Source organism: Anolis carolinensis, chromosome 3 (genome assembly GCF_035594765.1).
Source record: "Anolis carolinensis isolate JA03-04 chromosome 3, rAnoCar3.1.pri, whole genome shotgun sequence".
Classification (NCBI taxonomy): Eukaryota; Metazoa; Chordata; class Lepidosauria; order Squamata; family Dactyloidae; genus Anolis; species Anolis carolinensis.
Genome location: NC_085843.1, coordinates 201,144,364 through 201,165,448, shown reverse-complemented (window position 1 = coordinate 201,165,448; position 21,085 = coordinate 201,144,364). Strand labels below are relative to the sequence as shown.

The following is a 21,085-nucleotide window of genomic DNA, read 5'->3' as shown; positions in this document are numbered from 1 at the left end:
ATGCCTCACCACTTACAGAAAACTTAAAATAAATCAAATTAAAATGAATACATTATTAACAGTTAAAAAAAACAATACATTCAATATTAAAACCACGTCATCCAAACTGTAGTCCGAGGCCATTCCGTAATCATTTCACAAATACTAGGTCCATTATTGCACTAAATTATTTTCCAAAAGCCTAGTCCCATAAACAAGTTTTCACTTTCCTTCTGAAGGTCAGAAGGGAGGGGGCTGATCTAATATCACTTCTAGGGAGGGAGTTCCATAGCCAAGGCCCTGTCTCTCGTCCCCGCCAGCCATGCTTGCAAAGCAGAGGAGACCGAGAGCAGGTCCTCCTCAGATGATCTTAATCTCCATGATGGTTCATAGAGGGAGATACGTTCAGACAGGTAAGTTGGGCCAGAACCATTTAGTATAACTAAATTAAGTTATACTGATTCACTATAAATTATATTATTCTTAGGCCCATTCCACACTGCCCCTATATCCCAGGATCAGATCCCAGATTATCTGGCAGTGGAAATTCATATAATCCTGTTTAAAGCAGATAACCTGAGATCAGATCCTGGAATATAGGGGGAGTGTGGAAGGGGCCTTTGCTAACAGTTAGATCCCCTTAGCCATGTGCTATCATGCTTCTTCAGTATAAACCTAGTCACTCATGTACCTGTTCTTTGACCAAAGAGATATTTAACAGTAGCTCAAGTTTTCATGGCATGAGAATTACCTCTGTTGCCTCTATTTTGGCCACAACCTATCATTATGTGTTTCTGTTATTGTCTTAATGTGGAAAACAGGCCATCTCATTGCTGCTTGGTCAAAGGCAGAGGGGAGGGCAGCCTTGCTAAGGAGGGAGTATAAAGAGAGGCAGCAAAGGCATCAACATTTCCAGAGCACTGTGGTGGAATTGGCCAGATGTGGCAACTTTGGGGATCTCAACCTTCTATGTCAGTGGTTCCCAACCTTTGGGCCTCTAGGTGTTTTGGACTTCAGCTTCCAGAAATCCCAGCCAGCTTACCAGCTGTTAGGAATTGTGGGAGCTGAAGTCCAAAATACCTAGAGGCCCAAGGGTTGAAACCATTATATGTGATCCCAGCCCTTTATCTTATGATCCCAGCCCTCAAAGTCTTATGAGAATGTACACAACTTTTATTCCCAACAAGTCGCAACCCCTCTAACTTTAATGTTGCCACTGAAGACACCTTGTTTTGAAGGGACCATAAGCCAGAAAATAATAAGCTTTTGCATATATAGCTTTGTTTTTGCATATATAGCTTTTTCATATAGACAATATATAGCTTTTGGCAAGAACTGAAGTGTACGTGTAACAAGAGAGGTGTGCCCCTCCCTTCTCCAGAAGAAGCAAAAGATAACGCCTGGGTGGAGTAATTTCGAGAGGAGAAGCTAGCTTCTGGCTGGCTTAAACATCTGAGGTCATAGATAACCTGTGCCAGGCTAGGTGTGAAAGTGAAGAAAACTATCAACAATTGGTCAAGTTTTGATAAGCCAAGGTATATAAGTTTTCTTACTGCACCATAACTTTGCAGCGGCCATTTGCATGTACAGACCTGTGTGTGTGTACGGCTGTTTGCTTTATCATAGGCATGATGAAAACAAAACCTTGTTTTTGTACTCTCTCACGAGACTGGATTTCTACCTGATTGCCTTCTATGCCAGAACCCTTTGAGATAGTAGCCTAACAGTTTGAAACCAAGCTCTTGGGATGATAAGTGATTCTGGAGTCCAAAAGTGTATGTGTGTATGTGTGTGTACACACGCACATGCACATGCTATTTATAGAAGTTAAACATGATACAGCATATTACTTATAACATGCGAAACATCATACTCTATCCTCTCAAGCTAAATTAGATCCTTATCAATCACTCAACTCCAACTCCTTTCTCTTCCTTCAATCCTGATACAACTCAAACTTACCTCAAACCATTTTTCAAATAGCACTCTCCTTAAACCCTAGACTAAACCACTCTCCAACTCAAATTGTTTTATATGTGCTATCAAGTCAACTTCACTTTATGATAACCCTATGCTATTCCACAATATTCTCATGCACATCTCCCCAAATTCATGGCTAAAAGTGAGGAGGAGCTGAGGAGCGTTATCACCAAGATAAAAGAAGAAAGTGCAAAAGCTGGGTTGCAGTTAAACATCAAGAAAACCAAGATTATGGCAACCAGACTGATTGACAACTGGCAAATAGAGGGAGAAAACGTGGAGGGAGTGACAGTCTTTGTATTTCTAGGTGCAAAGATTACTGCAGACACAGATTGCAGCCAGGAAATCAGAAGACATTTACTTCTTGGGAGGAGAGCAATGACCAACCTCAATAAAATATTGAAGAATAGAGACATCACACTGGCAACAAAGGTCCGCATAGTAAAAGCAATGTTATTCCCTGTAGTAACCTATGGATGCAAGAGCTGGACCATAAGGAGCGAAGGAAGATAGATGCTTTTGAACTGTGATGTTTGAGGAAAATTCTGAGAGTGCCTTGGACCACAATAACAATAAACCATGAAGCATCTTATATACAAATCCATGAGATCGCAGTCACCCCATTTTGGCTAATGATAGGGCTGGTCTTCTTACCTTTCAATTATATACTTACAGTTTTAGTTTAGTCTTATATGAACCTGAAAATCTCCTTAAACTACATGGAATCACTGGTCCATCTAACACAGTGTATCAGTCTACATGGATTAGGAGCAGTTTTGAGGCATGACTTTCTAACTTGAACGCTTTATAATATGAGATAGGCATTATGTGTTCTGCCACTGAACTATGTGACTTCTCAAAACAAGAGCTGGAAACTGCCCAGGACCATATTAAAGATGTCAACTGATCTGGCTTAATTTCAAAAGCTTCCATTTTTGCAAAAGGAACCATGACTTTAAGCTTCTCTTTCTCTTCAGTGATATATGGCAGTAAGAGATTAATCGCTGTGGTCTATAAGCAAATCTTAACATATATTCATATATCAAGAGGCAAAAGACACAAGGCACCCTAGATTTACATAGTCAAAATTAACTGTTTTGGACCACAGACAGGAAAAAAATCATTTTCTTCTGGGAATCTGTAGTAGATCTCTAGTGGCCTCAGCAAAATGGATATGGATTGTGAGGAATTGGTGTACAAGGCAGAGAAAATCCCAGCAGCAAGGCTGTGAATTTTTCAGGATTGAGACTATTTCTGCTCCTTTCGATACAAACTTCTTAAAACATCTACACAGGACTCATATGGGGATCATTAAAAATAGACTAGGATGTCTCTGCACCAACATCATTTTATGCTCAAAAACAGGCAATTTTGACCGCAGATCTTCTGGCCATCCAAAGATGTGCCATTGCTTTCAAATCTTTGCCTCATTGAACAAGAAGGGAAAACAGGATTTAGCACAAACTGCCCAGTGAAAAACAAAAGTTTAGAAAAGTTATTTTTGGATTATAATTCCTTGACATTTATAGCCAGCAAGATCCTACTAGACTTTTTTCTAAAGCAAACTAACATAGCTACCCTTGTGGAATTTTCCCCCATTGGTCCTAATAAAGGAAATTTAGTGGTTTATACCCAGTGGTTTGTTTCAGTGAGATTCTAGCCCATTCACCACGATCTACAAGGTTCCCTGTAGTTGTTTCTTGGCAGCAATATCAAATTTAGTAGTCTAATTACCTTTTGTCAGATATCCCCTTCCCTTTTAAATGATATTTATAACAATTCAAATGTCGTTTTAATTAAAATACAAATAAATGAAAACAATATAGCCAGGAATGTATGTGGGTTGCAACATTCTACAGATCGAATGAAAACAAGAAGATTCATATAGCATAAGAACAAATACCGTCTTTTCATCAGTGGAACAAGAAAGCCTCCGTACAGTATATTGATGGCACTGAGGCCCTGTTGTGTCTTCCAGTTGTTTCTGGTGTGGTGACCCTATTACAAGACCTGTTTTTATATTGAATGTGTGACTTGCCTAGGATCACCCAATGAGATTGCATAGAATTTGAACCCTGGTTTTTAGAGTTGCATTCCCAACACTCAAACCAGTAGGACACATTGGTTCTCTCTGGAGCCTTACTCTCTCGCAAACTAGTCTGGCTGTTTCATGTAGACAGAACAGTGGTTTCCATCCTGTGGTCCATGGAACACCAGTAGTGCCCCAAGAACTAAATATAGTTTGCGACCTCACTGTTACTACACCGTTGCAACAAGCGTAACTGGTCTTGCGAAACCCTGTTATAGTGCCGAGGTAACAGGGATGTTGGGAGGGGAGAAGCTGACTACCCACGAAAAGCATGACAGCAAGCCTCCTGACTGCTGCTTCTCCTCATCCTCTCTTCCCGAGTGGAGTAATTCCATGTGGCACCTGGAAGCAGGAGTACTTTGTTGTCTTTGTTTTAGGAGTGTTCCTGGGGCTATTTGGGGTACTGATTCAGAAAATTGCATTGGATAGACCACATCAATTCTAGATAAAGGAGCCCCCGATGGAGTAGTGGGTTAAAGCCTTGTGACTTGAAGGTTGGGTTGCTGACCTGAAGGCCGCCAGGTTCGAATCCCACCCAGGGAAAGCGCGGATGAGCTCCCTCTATCAGCTCCAGCTCCATGCAGGGACATGAGAGAAGCCTCCCACAAGGACGGTAAAAACATCAAAACATCAGGGCGTCCCCTGGGCAACGTCCTTGCAGACGGCCAATTCTCTCACTCCAGGAGCGACTCAAGTTGCTCCTGACACGGAAAAAGAAATCAACTCTAGATTATTAAATATGGTTTTCTGTGGGTGAGCAGGTGGCGACTACTGGATAACGTATGTTCTGTATCAGAAACTCTAAAGTTGATCCAAAACTGATCTGTAACCGTTTTGGTACTAATGTTGGAAAGTAGTCCCTGGTAAAATAAGGTTGGGAACCACTGAGATAGATGGACATGAGACAGAGCTTCACATGATAGATTCCCAGGGAGGAGACATAATAGATTTCAAGCAAAACCTATATACCAGGAAAAAGTACAACTGAAAGCGAAGAATGCCTTAATCAGTGTTACTGAATCTGACAATGAAGAACCAGTGGAATCACACTTTTCCTAACTACAGTTGAAGCAGCTAATGCAGCCACCTCTTCTAGGGTGACCTCAGATAGTCCTAGGCTGGATCAACATTGCCCGATATCCCAGGATCTGATCCCAGGTTATCTGCTTATCCCAGTGTAGCAGTGTAGACTCACATAATTCAGTTCAAAGCAGATAATCTGAGATCAGATTCTGGGATACATCACAGTGTAGACGCAACCTTAGTCCCAAAACTGGAAGCTGCTAGTACCATTCGTGTTTTTTCTACATTATAGAATTAATGAAGTTAGACACCACTTTTAATTGCCATGGCTCAATGCTATGGGATAATGGGAGTTGCAATTTTACATGGCCTTTAGCTTTCTTTTCCAAAAAGGGATAGTCTCTCACCAAACTACAACTTCCAGGATCCCATAGCACTGAGCCATGGCATAGTGTCAAAATGCATTGATTCAACAGTAAAGAGGTGCACCTTAAAATCCAATGCACTTTAAAAAATCTCCTTATAAGTGCATTGAACACACACATTCTCTCTTTGAGTTAATTGGAATTAAGGTTGTAAATAAATGTTTCCAGTCAAGTACATTCAGCAAGGAAATGTGTTGAACATTGCTGAAATTTGTCAGAATGTCTATCTCAGTGAATGTTTCTTGTGCAAACCACATATTGGTTGTTATTAATGGTAAACGCTATTTAAGGAATCTGAACTAAATCACAATTTGTTGTCTCTACCATAAACATGAAACAGCACCTCTTGTCCTTTGGCCTCACATCTCAAAGTGGGCAAGGATTAGATTTCTGTACCTTTGGAACCTAGTGATATGGCATTCCTGGTGCCACGTGTACATGATATAATGCTACAGAGTCATAAATGAGCACATTTGTGTGTACATACTTATTTTACAGAGGTTTGCCAGTGGTATGTTTGACGAGGCTACATATGTAGGATTGCTAGATTTTAAGAGTACTGAAAGGAAGTCACCTGTCTGCCAAGTTCACCTGTCGATTCTACATCCCTACTTTCAGGTGGAATGTACTAAAACCAACAAGAATACCAGGTGGAAACAATGAGCAAAGGGACTGGGCAATGAAAATAATGGGAGCTGCAAATGCTAATTGACATGACAGAGCTCCTTCAAAATAAATGTGAGCTACAAACAAAGCAAGGGTAGATTAAATTAACCGCACTGATAGGGAGAAATGGACAGGGAATAGCCGTGTCAGGTTTTGGGAGACTGGAGTCCCAGGCCTGTCATTCTAGCCCCAGGGGTTTTCATTTCAGCCCTAGCTCTGTCATGCCACTCCATGGGGTTGTCATTCCTCTCCCAGGGGTATCCATCCAATCCTCCATCTGTCATTCCATTCCCAAGGGCTGTCATCCCAGCCTGACAGGACCATTCCTCCTAATTCCTTCCCATGAATGCAGTTAATGTGGACCGCTCCATCCCCTCTGCACACCTAACATTATTTGGAGCCTGCAGTAAGTTTCAACGGAGCCCGCTCTCATGCCAACTGGCAATGTATCCCCATTATTTGGATGGACATTCCTTTTCAAGCATCCCAGTTGCTGCAAATGTGTCTGTTCTTTACAATGGGCATTTCTTTCCAAGCCTCTGTTATAGGGAATGGGACCAGTGTTTACAATGGGCATTCCTTTTGGATCATACCAGTTGTAGGGAATGCATAGGGATAATAAAACAATAACAATATACAAGTTGTGTCCAATGGACATTCTTTTGGTGCATCCGTTTGCAATAGGTATTCCTTTTGGAGATCCTGTTGTAGGGAAGGTGCTGATTGTTCATAGTAGGCATTCCTTTTTCAGCACCTCGTTGCAGGGAAATGTGCCCATTCTCTGCAATGAGCAGTCCTTGTGGCGCACCTTGTAGTACAGAACATGACCATTACTTTTTGAGCATCCTGATGTTGGGATCATGCCCGTTCTTTGCAACGACATTCCTTTTCCAGCACCGAGTAGTAGAGAACAAGTCCATTCTTTGAAATGGGCATTTCTTTTGGAGCTTTCAAGCATCCTGTTGTTTAGTGTGCTGGGTGTTTGCCATGAGACTTCTGATTTACAATGGCCATTTTTTTCAAACCTCCTGTGGTACAGAACATACCTATTCTTTGCAATGCACATTCTTTTTGGAGCTTCCAAGAATCCTGTTTACAATGTGCCAGGTATTTGCAATGGGCATTTTAAGAAGGGTGTTTTTTTTTTTTTTTTTTTGCAATGGGCATATCTCTGAAATGTCCAGGGTGGGAAAAAGAACTCTTATCTCTTGGAGGCAAGTATGAATGTTGCAATTAATCACCTTGATTAGCACTGAAAAGTCTTGCAGCTTCAAAGCCTGATTCTTTGTTGGGAGGTGTTAGCTGGCCCTGATGGTTTCATGTCTGGAATTTCCCTGTTTTCAGAGTATTGTCCTTCATTTACTGTTCTTATTTTAGAGTTGGATGCCCCCAGGCAGGAAGCAGCCAGGCCTTGAAGCTGCAAGGCTATTCAATGCTAATCAAGGTGATTAATTGCAACATTCACACTTGCCTCCAACAGACAAGAGTTCTTTCTCCCACCCTGGACATTCCAGAGATATATAAACCCCACTTGCCTAGTTTCCAATAAACCTTATAACTTCTGAGGATGCCTGCCAGGATGCCTGAGGGAGCAAGCTTGTTTTCTGCTGCCCTGGAGACTAGTACATGGAACAATGGCAATCTGTCCGGGTGCTCTACCTTCCTTCAGGAAACAACTGAGACTTGGATGTTTTGGCAGGCCTTTGGAGATACAGTCATTAATTAATCAGCCCCAGAGGGTTTTTAATAATCTATCCCGTTTTTATTACAATTTTACCATTTATGTGTTTTAAATGCAATTTTTATCCTGTATTTTTGTTTTAATTGATATATTGTATTACTGTTAATCTTTTTATAGTATGATTTGTATTATGTTGCTTATGTTTTGTTCTATGTTGTTTGGGCCTCTGCCCCATGTAAGCCGCCCCGAGTCCCCACAGGGAGATGGTGGCGAGGTATAAATAAAGTATTATTATTATTATTATTATTATGTAATTTTCCTGCTTCTTGGCAGGGGATTGGCCTGGATGGCCTGTGAGGTCTCTTCCAACTCTATGATTCTATTATTCTAACTATGAGTGGGAGAAAGAACTCGTGTTTGAGGCAAGTGTGAATGGTGCAATTGGTGCAACTGACACTTGCCTCAAACAGACAAGAGTTCTTGCTCCCACCCTGGACTTTCCACAGATATATAAACTTCTTTTCCTAGTTTGCAACAAACCTCAAAACCTCTGAGGATGCCTGCCACAGATGTGGGCGAAACGTCAGGAGAGAATGCTTCTGGAACATGGCCATAGAGCCCGAAAGACTCACAGCAATGAGTCTTTTCAGGGCCTTGTTGAAATCTCCTGCCAGATGAGGAGACTGGCTTGAAAAGTCATCTGGGGAAGGGGGAAAGTTTCAACCCCTCCCGAATGTTTTTTTCTGGCTATGGGCCTGGTCCCACAGCATCGATCCGGGCAATTCAAGCGGCATCAAACCGCATCTACGCTGGAGTGTAGAGGCACCTATTGCTGCCGGCAGGCCCAAGCGAAGACACGCCCGCCGCCGACAGAGGAGGGGAGAAGAAGGCGGAGCGCCGGCCGAGCAGCAGCCCCAGGAGGAAGAAGCAGCTCTGTCGAAGGGGATCGAAGCGCAGAGAAGGAGCTGTTTCCGACCCTGGGACTGTGGGCCATGAACCTCGTAGCGGAGCGGCGGCGGCAGAAGCGGAGGCCCGGGGAATTCTGTTGGCTGGAGCCCGAGCGGGTAAGTGGTCGAGGCGGCGTGAGCATGCGCAGTAACACCCCGCTGGTAACTGGGCTCCCTGCAGGTTCCTTTCGCTCCTGCTTTGCAAGGCTCTGGCGATGGAGGTTTGGGCATGCGGAGAGGTTATTACCACGCAAGCCTGCGTCATCGGGTGTCATGGAAACATTTAAAATAAACTTTTGCTTGAAATACCTCAAAACCACTACATCTATAATAATTTTAGAGGATCTATGATTGTACATATAACTTTAAAAAGTATGCCCTAAATACCCTAAAAGGCACCAGATCCTCTCTCTCTCTCTCTCTCTCTCTCTCTCTCTCTCTCTCTCTCTCTCTCTCTCTCTCTCTCTCTCTCTCGCTCCGTCTCTCTCTCTTTAGGATCTAATGGCTTTAGGGCAGGTATGGGCAAACTTGTTACCTCCAAGTGTTTTGGACTGCAACTCCCACAATTCCTAACAGCCGGTAGGCTGTTAGGAATTGTGGGAGTTGCAGTCCAAAACACCTGGAGGGCACAAGTTTGCCCATGCCTGCTTTAGGGTATTAAGGGCATACTTTTTTTTAAAGGTATATATTGAAATCATACTATATATATATCTACCTATCCTATATACGTATGTCTTTGTAAGAGGTAAACGTAAAGGTTTTCCCCTGACATAAGTCTAGTTTGTTGTCGAAGGCTTTCATGGCCGGGATCACAGGGTTGTTGTATGTTTTCCGGGCTGTATGGCCGGGTTCTAGAAGTATTCTCTCCTGACGTTTCGCCCACATCTATGGCAGGCATCCATATATAAACCTTCCTTGCTTAGTTTCTCCATACCTCACAACCTCTGAGGATGCCTACCATAGATGTGGGCGAAACGTCAGGACAGAATACTTCTAGAGCATGGTCATACAGCCTGGAAAACATACAACAACCCCATAAGTCTAGTTGTTTCCAACACTGGAGGCTGGTGCTTATCTCCATTTCTAGGCTGAAGAACCGGCATTGTCCATAGACACCTCCAAGGTCATGTGGACGGCATGACTGCATGAAGCTCAGTTACCTTCCTGCTGGAGCGGTACCTATTGATCTGCTCGCATTTGCATGTTTTTGAACTGCTAGGTTGTCGACCCACCGACCTTTCGGTCAGCAAGTTCAGCACATCAATGGTTTATCCCACTCCGCCATATATGGATAGATATATATAGAATGGTGTGCATTTATTGTTATGTATTGCTAGCTTGGGTACCCAGCACTGCCCAGGTTATTTGAAAAAGTCATTGTTTTAATTGTAAAAAATGCAATAAGATTGTGGATTAACTACAACTGACATCATGCCAGGTTAACCCCCAGAAATTCCATCAGTACTTAAAGTTTGTTATGTTGGGCAAGTTTGCTCTGGATGCAACTTCAGTGTCCTCTCTGCCTGGAGGGTAAATTACAACTCCCACTATGGTGAGTCAGTCCCCTCAAACCCCTCCAGTCAGCTGAGTTAGTTTTGCGGGTTCTGTGTGCCAACTTTGGTCCAGGTCCATCATCGGTAGAGGTCACAGTTTCTCTGGTTGTGGGTGAACTACAACTCCCAAAAAAGGTCACCCCCCCCCCCCCCGCCCCGCCCCGCGAACCCTTCCAGTAATCAAATTTTGGTATATTAGGTAGGTGTGCCAAGTTTGGTCCAGCTCTATCGGTGTTTGGGTTCATAGTACTCTTTGGGTGTAGGTGAACTACAACTCCCCCAAATCAAGGTGAGTTTTCCCTAAAGACCTTCAGTATTTTTTGCTGGTCATGGAGGCTCTGTGTACCAAGTTTAGTCCAATTCCATCTTTGGTGGTGTTCAGAGTGCTCATTGATTGCAGGTGAACTATAAATCGCAGTACCTACAACTCCAAAACATCCTGGCCAATTTTCCTCAAAACCCACCAGTATTTAAATGTCAGCATATTGGATATGCATGCCAAGTTTGATCCAGATCCATCATTGTTTGGGTTCATAGTGCGCTCTGGATGTAGGTGAACTACAACTCCTATAAATCCCTCCAAAGACCTCCAGTATTTTTTGTTGGTCATGGGGGTTTTGTGTGCCAAGTTAGTTCCAGATCCATCTTTGGTGGAGTTCAGAGTGCTCATAGATTGCAGGTGAATTATGCATCCCAGTACCTATAACTCCTAGAAATCATGGTGAATTCTCCCCAAACTTCTCCAGTATGTTCAGTAGCTGATCAATGCCTCTGTTTGCCATGTGCCATAGAAAATAATAGGAAAGGGTGAAGGGAGAGGCAGTGGGCGGTCTCATGCATATTACACACCAATGGAGAGAATAAGAAACACTGGGAGGTATCTTTGGTGGAGGAAAAACAGAAAATCTAGGATGAAGTTTTATGAAAATCTTCACTTGGGTGGGGGAAAGTATGGTGTTGGTGTAGGACATTGGCAGGAGTCTTGTACATGTTCATGGCACTCTCTATAATCTGCAATGTCATTTGAGAGAGGGCCTATGGTGTCTCCTGGGAGCTATAGTTCTTTGTGGAAGTCAGAGCTTGTGTGTGGAAGTGGACACCCCAGCTACACACACACATACATATTTTCACTTTTATTATGTGTATAGATAGATATTATTACATTATGTAACAAAATTTGAAATGTTTTCTGTTCTTAGTTTGAAAGTACTGCTTCCTGTTTCATTATGCGATACATAGTACAGTAGAGTCTCACTTATCCAAGCCTCGCTTATCCAAGCCTCTGGATAATCCAAGCCATTTTTGTAGTCAATGTTTTCAATATATCGTGATATTTTGGTGCTAAATTTGTAAATACAGTAATTACAACATAACATTGCTGCGTATTGGAACTACTTTTTCTGTCCAATTTGTTGTATAACATGATGTTTTGGTGCTTAATTTGTAAAATCTTAACCTAATTGGATGTTTAATAGGCTTTTCCTCAATCCGTCCTTATAATCCAAGATATTCGCTTATCCAAGCTTCTGCCAGCCCATTTAGCTTGGATAAGTGAGACTCTACTGTACTTTGAATGTAGTTGTTCTACTTCAGAAACTTTGTTTTTGTGGTTGCCACAAACTGTGTGGAATTAGTTGAGATTCTTATCACATATTCATTGAAAAACTATAGCAAGATGTCCTGTGAAAACCAAGTTTTGCAGTTTAATAAATGTTTTCCATGTTTTTATGAGAGAACCAATTAGGAAATGACATTTATAACCCAGGGACAAAAATTGTGTTACATAGTGTTACTATTACCTATGTATCTTATTGCATTTATTTTTATGCTCATATGTTTTGACTTTGTTGTACCACGCCTCGAGACTTCAGGAGAGGCGAGTAATACATTATTATTATTATTATTATTATTATTATTATTATTATTTATAAACTCTGTGTGTGTATACACACACACACGCACACATACACAGATATATACCATATATTCAAGCTAATGGACAGCAGTAAATTAAATTATAGATTGCTATTCTCTTAATCCGAAAGGTCCCAGGTTCAAATCCCGGAAGCGGAGTGAGTGCCCGCTTGTTAGCTCCAGCTTCTGCCAACCTAGTTCGAAAATATGCCAATGTGAGTAGATCAATAGGTACCGCTCCAGTGGGAAGGTAACAGCGCTCCATGCAGTCATGCCGGCCACATAGCCTTGGAGGTGTCTATGGACAACACCAGCTCTTCGGCTTAGAAATTGAGATGAGCACCAACCCCCAGTCAGACATGACTGGACTTAATGTCAGGGGAAACCTTTACCTTTTATTCTCCTGATCAATTCTGATAGTAACCTTACTGGCACCAGATCATGACTGATCTTGGAAGCTACGCAGGGTCAGCCTTGGTTAGTACTTGGATGGGAGACTGCCAATAGCTACTTACTGTATATACTCTAGTATAAGCCTAGTTTTTCAGCCCTTTTTTTAAGACTGAAAAATCCCCCCTCGGCTTATACTCGGGTGAGGGTCCTGGTTGGCTTATATTTGCGTCAGCTTATACTCGAGAATATATGGTACATTTATTATTTTTCTCTATTATTGTTGCTACTATTACATTTATTTTACTCTATTTTTATTATTAATAATAATACATTTATTATTTCACTCTGATCTTATTATTATTTCATTTATTATTTTATTCTATTTATTATTACATGTATTATTTTCCTGTATTTATTATTATTATTATTATTACATGTATTATTTTACTCTATTATTATTAAAAAGGATACATAAGCACATTTACATTGAAGAAGAAGAGAATAATGATTTGATCAGGCTTATATTCAGGTCGGCTTATACTTTAGTATATACGGTACTCTCTTTCAGAGGAAGGAACTGGCAAAACCGCCTCTGAGTCTTTCTTGCCGAAGACAACTCCATGAAATACATGGGGGAGCATCTCTACACTGTTCAGTTTAACACCACTTTAATTGGTAATGGATTCCTGGGAATTGTCGTTGTGGTGGGGCACCAGCAGAGAAAGCTAAAGACCTTGTAAAACTATAGCTTATCATATTACATAGCATGGCAGTCAAAGCGATGTCAAACTACATTGATTCAACAGTGTGCGTGCACCCAGAGACAAAACTTGGAAATAGACTTCGGGAAAAGAATGAGCAGCCCTTTTCGAACGACTAGTTGCAGTCTCAAAACTGAATTGCAACAAGGACTAACAAAGGGGAAAAAAAACAGTTTGAGTGTCTCTGCCATTCTGGCAAGTTGTCTTCCAGCCCTTTCCCAGGCATCTCCTTTGAAAGGCACCCTGTGTGACCTGGATTTGCTCATGGAGGATTTGATGCCTTCCTTGGCAGAAAGAAAGGCTCTTGGTTCTTGGCACTGCCTGAGATTCTGGGAAGCAGCCTCCTCCAGTTGCCTGACATCCAGGTTTTGGTTTCTCTTGTTGTTTTCAAATACCTTGGCTTCCTAGACACTGTAGAATGAATGCAGTTTGGCACCACTTTAACTGCCAGGGCTGCTTGCTGTGGAATCCTGAGAGTTTTCGTTTTACAAGGTCTTTAGCCTTTTCTGCCAAATAGGGCTTTCCCTAATTACAATTCCTGGTTGTTTTTTAAATATGTGCTGATGTTGACTTTCTTTCTTTTTGATGTTTTAGCTACAATATTGTAAGTAAACTTTATTTATGTCTTGCCCCATTTTACTATGGGGACTCAAGGCAGCTCACAATATAAAAAGGCAAACATTCAATGCCATAAAGATACATTATGTAGTACAAATATTCAAGCAGATAACAAATCACAATAAGAGCAGTAAAACACAGGTATTGGCCTGGGACATGGGATGACACCATGGGCCACCACACCAGGTGGCACCAACCCTAGAACAGGCAGTCCCTGAGTTACAAACATATGACTTACAAACAACTCATAGTTACAAATGAGAGTGAGACAACAGGAAGTGAGAGAAATCTACACTTCAGAAGGAAAATGCACTCTTGAAAGAGTTTTCATGGGGGAAAGGTGTCTACTAGGCATGTGTGATCCAGGGGAAAAAATGGTTCTAAATTCTCTTCGAAAGTAGGGGGCTCTGGTGCTTTGTTTCTAAAGTCATTTCCGAATTTTGAAGTAAAAAATTTGAAACTTTACAAAACTTCAAAATATTCATAATTAATTCGTTGATGGTGGACACGCATGCGCAATAGCAAAAAACAGCATGGGGGGAACTTTAGGGGATTCTCCTGCCCTCATTTTTTGAGCTATCCTGATAAAACGTGTTACAGGTTTAGAACACATTTACCACTGTTAGCTCACCAAATTTCAGAACGTTTCCATTATCTTCTGATTTTTGGCAAATTTTTATCTATATATATAAAAGGATAAAGTTGCGGGCGCAGTGACTATAACAACAAAACTAAACATCCCAGAAATACGAAACTTGGCAACACAATGCAAAAGCCTTGCCTCCCGGTTACAACAACACAACCACACCACAAAACCACAATCCGGACCCACAACACTCACAACAACACATCATGACTATAACAACACAACTAAACGCCCTAGAAATACAAAACTTGGTAACACAACGCAAAAGCCTTGCCTCCCAGTTGTAACAACACAATTACACCACAAAACCACACTGGACCCACAAAACTCACAACAACGCATCGTGACTATAACAATACAACTAAACACCCCAGAAATACGAAACTTCGCGACACAACGCAAAAGCCTTCCCTCCCGGTTGTAACAACACAACCACACCACAAAACCACAATCCGGACCCATAAAACTCACAACAATGCATCGTGACTATAACAACACAACTAAACGCCCCAGAAATACGAAACTTGGCACACAACTAAATGCCCCAGAAATACAAAACTTGACAACACAACGCAAAAGCCTTGCCTCCCAGTTGTAAAAACACAACCACACCACAAAACCACAATCTGGACCCAGAAAACTCACAACAATGCATTGTGACTATAACAACGCAACTAAACTGGATGGCCATCTGTCTGAGAAGTTTGGGTGGGTTCTTCCTCCATGACAAAAAGAAAGAAAGGGGTTGGACTGGATGCAAACTACAAATTCCAGCACCCCATGGCATGGAGTCCATGCATTTCAATTAGAGGCCTCTTCCTTCTCCCTTTCCCCGCCATCCAACCCATTGACCCAGTTCCATGGCTCCGCAGGCAGAAAAGGCTGGGACGGATAGAACGAAGGAAGGAGAGAGGGAAGGGAAGCAAAGGAACGCCAAGTACAAGAGCCCTCCCTCTCTGCCCCGAAGGCCAAGAGCAAAAGGGAGAGAAAGACCATTGATCCGGTTATATTTACCCTCCTTTCTGACCAGTGTGTTCTTATCAGCAAGCTCAGGATCGGAGGAGAGAAAGGGAACAGCATAGGAATAAAGGAAACAAGGAGAACACCCACTCTATCTATCCATCCACTCATCTATCCATCCACTCACCCACTAATAATAAACACCTACACAGGAAAGAATCAGCCATGCACTGAGTCTACAAGGCCATTCAGTGCTCATCCACCTTCCCAATCCCTACATTCACACTTGGCCTCCAAAAAAACAATTACAATAATAACAATGACAACAACAACAATAAGAATCTACACCATCACAGGCAAGAAGCAGCCAGGCACTGAGGCTGAGAGGCCAGTCAGTGCTACACTGGGCCTCCAAAAAACAATACAGTACCATCTAACTTATCTAGCCTTCATGATCACTACAACAACAATAATAAACACCTACACAGGCAAAAAAAAAAAAAAACTATTGTACCACAATAAGATGTAAACCGCACTCAGCAGAATCAGACATCACGATTAACAACAAACAAAACACAACAGGGATCTCAAGCAATTATCAATCAACACAAAAATTGAAGAAGGTAACAGACTTCAAATACTACTACTAATGTAAGTATAAAGAAGGGTGGAGGTCACAGCATAAATACAACCTAATGTAGACTGACCAACACCACCAGACTAAACCACAGCAAAGCGTGGCCGGGCACAGCTAGTAGTTTATATAAAAACATTTTTAATAATTGCAGAAATCTGTTCCTGATTTGAAAGTTTTATTTCCTGTTCCATTGGGTTGTCTTTACTTTGAAAGTCATTGTTCTACTTCAGAAACGTTGTTTTTATGGCTGAAACTCTGTTAAATTGGTGGACATGCAGCAAACCAGAATGTGCTATCGTAGCACGATGTCCCTTGTGCAAAGACAAAGTTCTGGCAGTGTAATAAATTTTTGCCATGTTTTTGTGGCAGAACCAATTAGGAAGGGACAGTTATCAGGCAGGAACAGAAATCATAGCACACCATCAAACCACTCCTGACAGAAGCCCATCAGCCTCAGAATAAGGAACTCTGTTCCTAGTTTGAAAGTGTTATTTCCTGTTTCACAGGGCTTTTTGGGGCCAAGAGTTTGTGACTTTAACCCAGAGGGCTTGAACCCAAAGAAGGATTCAGCTATGTGTAACGTGGCTAGGATCCCCAGACGTCAGCAGAGAGGGTTCCTGGAAATGATGGGACACGCAGTGCTTCAAGGAGGCCAAACAAACAAACATAAAATAAGCCCTTTCCCCTACCCAAAATACCACCAACCCCCACTTTTTTCTCAAAAAATAAATACTTCTAGCAGCTTGATTTTAAAATAAAATGCATCAGATATTTAAAGTAAGCACTTTCCCCTACCACCAACTGCTTTTATAAAAAAAAATGCTTCCTCTTTTACTTCTTTATTTTAGAAGTTTAAAAGAAAAAACAACTACCCCCTTTCTCACCCACCCCAAAAATGCCTTTTCTTCTTAAGAGTAGAGTTCTTCTTTGAATGGCTGCCTGACTGCCTTTTCCAACAGGCCTGGCCAGGCAGTCAGGCAGGCAGGGAGTCAGGCACCAAAAGACCAGCCAGCAGGAAGCCCAGCAGCAGCCACCCTCTCTGTCCAACTCCCCAGCCCAGAATGAGCCTCGTGGTTTGCAGCAGGCGCTTTTCAGGGAGGACGTCCAAACCCCTCCCCTTGCATGAACGTGCAAAATGATTGGTCAGGGAGGCAAGCCCAGGCTAGGCTGCTTCTCCCCGAAAACCAAGTTTGGTTGCATCCAAAATGCTTCCTCATATATCTGAACATATTTCCGAGCCCACTGAATGAATGGGCTCCAACGCTTCAAAATCCCGGTTTAAATCCGAAGCACTAATGCGCGTCGGAACCCCATTCACAAATCGGATTAAATATGATTTTAATCTGATTTACGATGATTCCGATTAATTAGCACATGCCTAGTCTCCACTGAAGCTTTCTCACCAATCCTTGTTTCCACAACAAGTGAAATTTTTCAAAATCCAGTTGTCACAGGGAGAGAAAGCAAGATGAAATCTTCTGAAGAAGGGCACAGACAGCAAAGCAAACACCACAGGGGTGTTTACCCTTCCCTATGCTATCCAAAGTGTGTGTGTGCATGTGTGTGCATGTGTATATTCTGTATATTTGCTTAAGTATGCGTATATATATATACAGTAGAGTCTCACTTATCCAAGCCTCGCTTATCCAAGCTTCTGGATTATCCAAGCCATTTTTGTAGTCAATGTTTCAATATATCATGATATTTTGGTGGTAAATTCGTAAATACAGTAATTACAACATAACATTACTGTGTATTGAACTACTTTTTCTGTCCAATTTGTTGTATAACATGATGTTTTGGTGCTTAATTTGTAAAATCATAACCTAATTTGATGTTTAATAGGTTTTTCCTTAATCCCTCCTTATTATCCAAGATATTCGCTTATCCAAGCTTCTGCTAGCCCGTTTAGCTTGGATAAGTGAGACTCTATATATATACATACAGTTGAGTCTCATTTATCCAACATAAATGGACCGGCAGAATGTTGGATAAGCGAATATGTTGGATAATAAGGAGAGATTAAGGAGAAGCCTATTAAACATCAAATTATGTTATGATTTTACAAATTAAGCACCAAAACATCATGTTATACAACAAATTTGACAGAAAAAGTAGTTCAATAATCAGTAATGCTACACAGTAATTACTGTATTTACGAATTTAGCACCAAAATATCACAATGTATTGAAAACATTCACTACAAAAATGTGTTGGATAATCCAGAACGTTGGATAAGCGAATGTTGGATAAGTAAGATTCTACTGTATGTGTGTGTGTGTGTGTGTGTGTGTGTGTGTATGAGAGACACAATAGCCAATTGGCACAGACCCAAGGAGTCATAGACTCACCTAAAAAAAGAAAACAAACAGGTAGTTTTCTGCCAACTTAACCTCCTTCTACAAACTTAAGCATTACAATCTACCACTAAAGATATTATTTCCTGACCCCGGTAGTGCAGCGTGTTAAACCTATGAGCTGTTGATCTTGCTGATTGAAAGGTTGGCAGTTCAAATCCGGGGAGCAGATTGAGTCCCTGCTGTTAGCCCCAGCTCCTGCCAACCTAGCAGTTTGAAAACATGTAAATGTGGGTAGATCAATAGGTACTGCTCTTGCAGGAAAGTAATCGCGCTCCATGCAGTCATGCTGGCCACATGACCTTGAAGGTGTCTACGGACAACGCCGGCTCTTTGGCTTAGAAATGGAGATGAGCACCAACCCCCAGAGTCAGACACAAAGAGACTTAATGTCAGGGGAAACTTTTGCCTTAACTTACCATGGACAGGGCACATGCACAATCACAAACTTCTCAGTTTTTGTGTGGTTTTGTGGATCAGCAGAAGGTCAGGATGGTTGCAAGTGCACACACTGTTTTTTTCCTTTCTCGTTAATGGGAGCTCTGCCATCATCAAATCCTCTCTGTTCTTTTATTTTTGTGTGCATACACTGAATACCATGTGATATGACCTATATTTCAGAGGAAGGGACTGGCAAAACCATTTCACTATTCCTTGCCTGTGAAACCCCTATGAAGTTCATTGGGCCACTCTAAATCAACAGGTGACTTGAAGGCACATATGCATGCATGCACAGGAATGGAGTAGCTGCAAAGAGAAAGGCAATTACCAGCAATTGTGTGTGCATATATACTTTCAAGGATTTGACTTATATAGCAATATTTCACAGGTTTTCGTAGGCAGGGAATACTCAGAGGTGGTTTGTTGTTGGCAGGGCCGGCCGGAGATATTTTTTAATGGGAAGCGGGGGTGCTGAAAAGCGCCCCCGCCACCCGCGCCCTGGCCCCGCCCAGCGTGCCCTGGCCCCGCCTCCCACGCTGCGTGGGAGGCGGGGCCAGGGCGATTAGTGAGGGGGGGCGGGGCCACAGTTGGCCCCGCCCCCGCCCAGCGTGGCCATTTTGCCCTTAGTAACAAACTAAGGGCAAAAATGGCTTATCTGGCTGTGCGCATGCGCACAGCCAGATAAGCCATTTTTGCCCTTAGTTTGTTACTAAGGGCAAAATGGCCTAGGTGTGCTGTGCGCACGCGCACAGCACACCTAGGCCATTCGGGCCTGACTTCCTGGTCGCGGCCGGCGACCGCCCGGGCGATCGCCGGCCGCGACCAGGAAGTCAGGCCCGAATGGGCTATCTGCGCTGTGCGCACGGGCACAGCGCAGATAGCCCATTCGGGCCTGACTTCCTGGTCGCGGCCGGCGATCGCCCGGGCGGTCGCCGGCCGCGACCAGGAAGTCAGGCCCAAATGGCCTAGGTGTGCTGTGCGCGTGCGCACAGCACACCTAGGCCATTTTGCCCTTAGTAACAAACTAAGGGCAAAAATGGCTTCTCTGGCTGTGCGCATGCGCACAGCCAGAGAAGCCATTTTTGCCCTTAGTTTGTTACTAAGGGCAAAATGGCCTAGCTGTGCTGTGCGCACGCGCACAGCACAGCTAGGCCATTCGGGCCTGACTTCCTGGTCGCGGCCGGCGACCGCCCGGGCGATCGCCGGCCGCGACCAGGAAGTCAGGCCCGAATGGCGCCCCTAGCAGCCAGCGCCCGGGCGGTCGCCGGCCGCGACCAGGAAGTCAGGCCCGAATGGCCTAGGTGTGCTGTGCGCGTGCGCACAGCACACCTAGGCCATTTTGCCCTTAGTAACAAACTAAGGGCAAAAATGGCTTCTCTGGCTGTGCGCATGCGCACAGCCAGAGAAGCCATTTTTGCCCTTAGTTTGTTACTAAGGGCAAAATGGCCTAGCTGTGCTGTGCGCACGCGCACAGCACAGCTAGGCCATTCGGGCCTGACTTCCTGGTCGCGGCCGGCGACCGCCCGGGCGATCGCCGGCCGCGACCAGGAAGTCAGGCCCGAATGGCGCCCCTAGCAGCCAGCGCCCGAGGCGGCCGCGTCCGCGGCCGCCTAGTAACAACCGGCCCTGGTTGTTGGTTTCCTTGGAAACATAGCCCACAGCACATTCCATGGCAATCTGCTATCCAAGTCCTAACCAGGACCACACCAGCTTTGCTTCCAAGATCTAATGGGATCTGGTGTCTTTGGGTTATTAAAACCTGTCATTGGCAATTGCAAATTGAAAATCATATTCTAAGGCTTTTTTTTCCTCTCCTGCTTCTAACATTTCTTGTATTGCCATCAAAAGAAGAGGCTGTGTGCAAATCAGTCATCAGCAAGGGCATGACCTGAGGTGTTGCCCCAAGTTTTTCCTTTTGGCGCATGCAAGTTTTTCAGACTTATTTTAAAGATTGAAGCATAAAGCTTTAGGCCTGAGGAAAAAGGAAAGGCCCTAGGTCATAAGCCTCAGCCTCA

At 43.1% G+C, this 21,085-nt stretch overlaps 1 protein-coding gene across 1 annotated transcript in view; it reads left to right on the top strand.

The window, feature by feature from the left end:
- The first annotated feature begins 8,592 nt into the window (after positions 1-8,592).
- LOC134297951 (uncharacterized protein C10orf143 homolog) overlaps positions 8,593-21,085 on the top strand; it is a 31,093-nt gene continuing 18,600 nt past the window's right edge. Inside the window, exon 1 of the mRNA XM_062976979.1 lies at positions 8,593-8,907. Within this exon, the coding sequence (XP_062833049.1) occupies positions 8,593-8,907 (315 nt within the window). The remainder of the gene's footprint in view (positions 8,908-21,085) is intronic.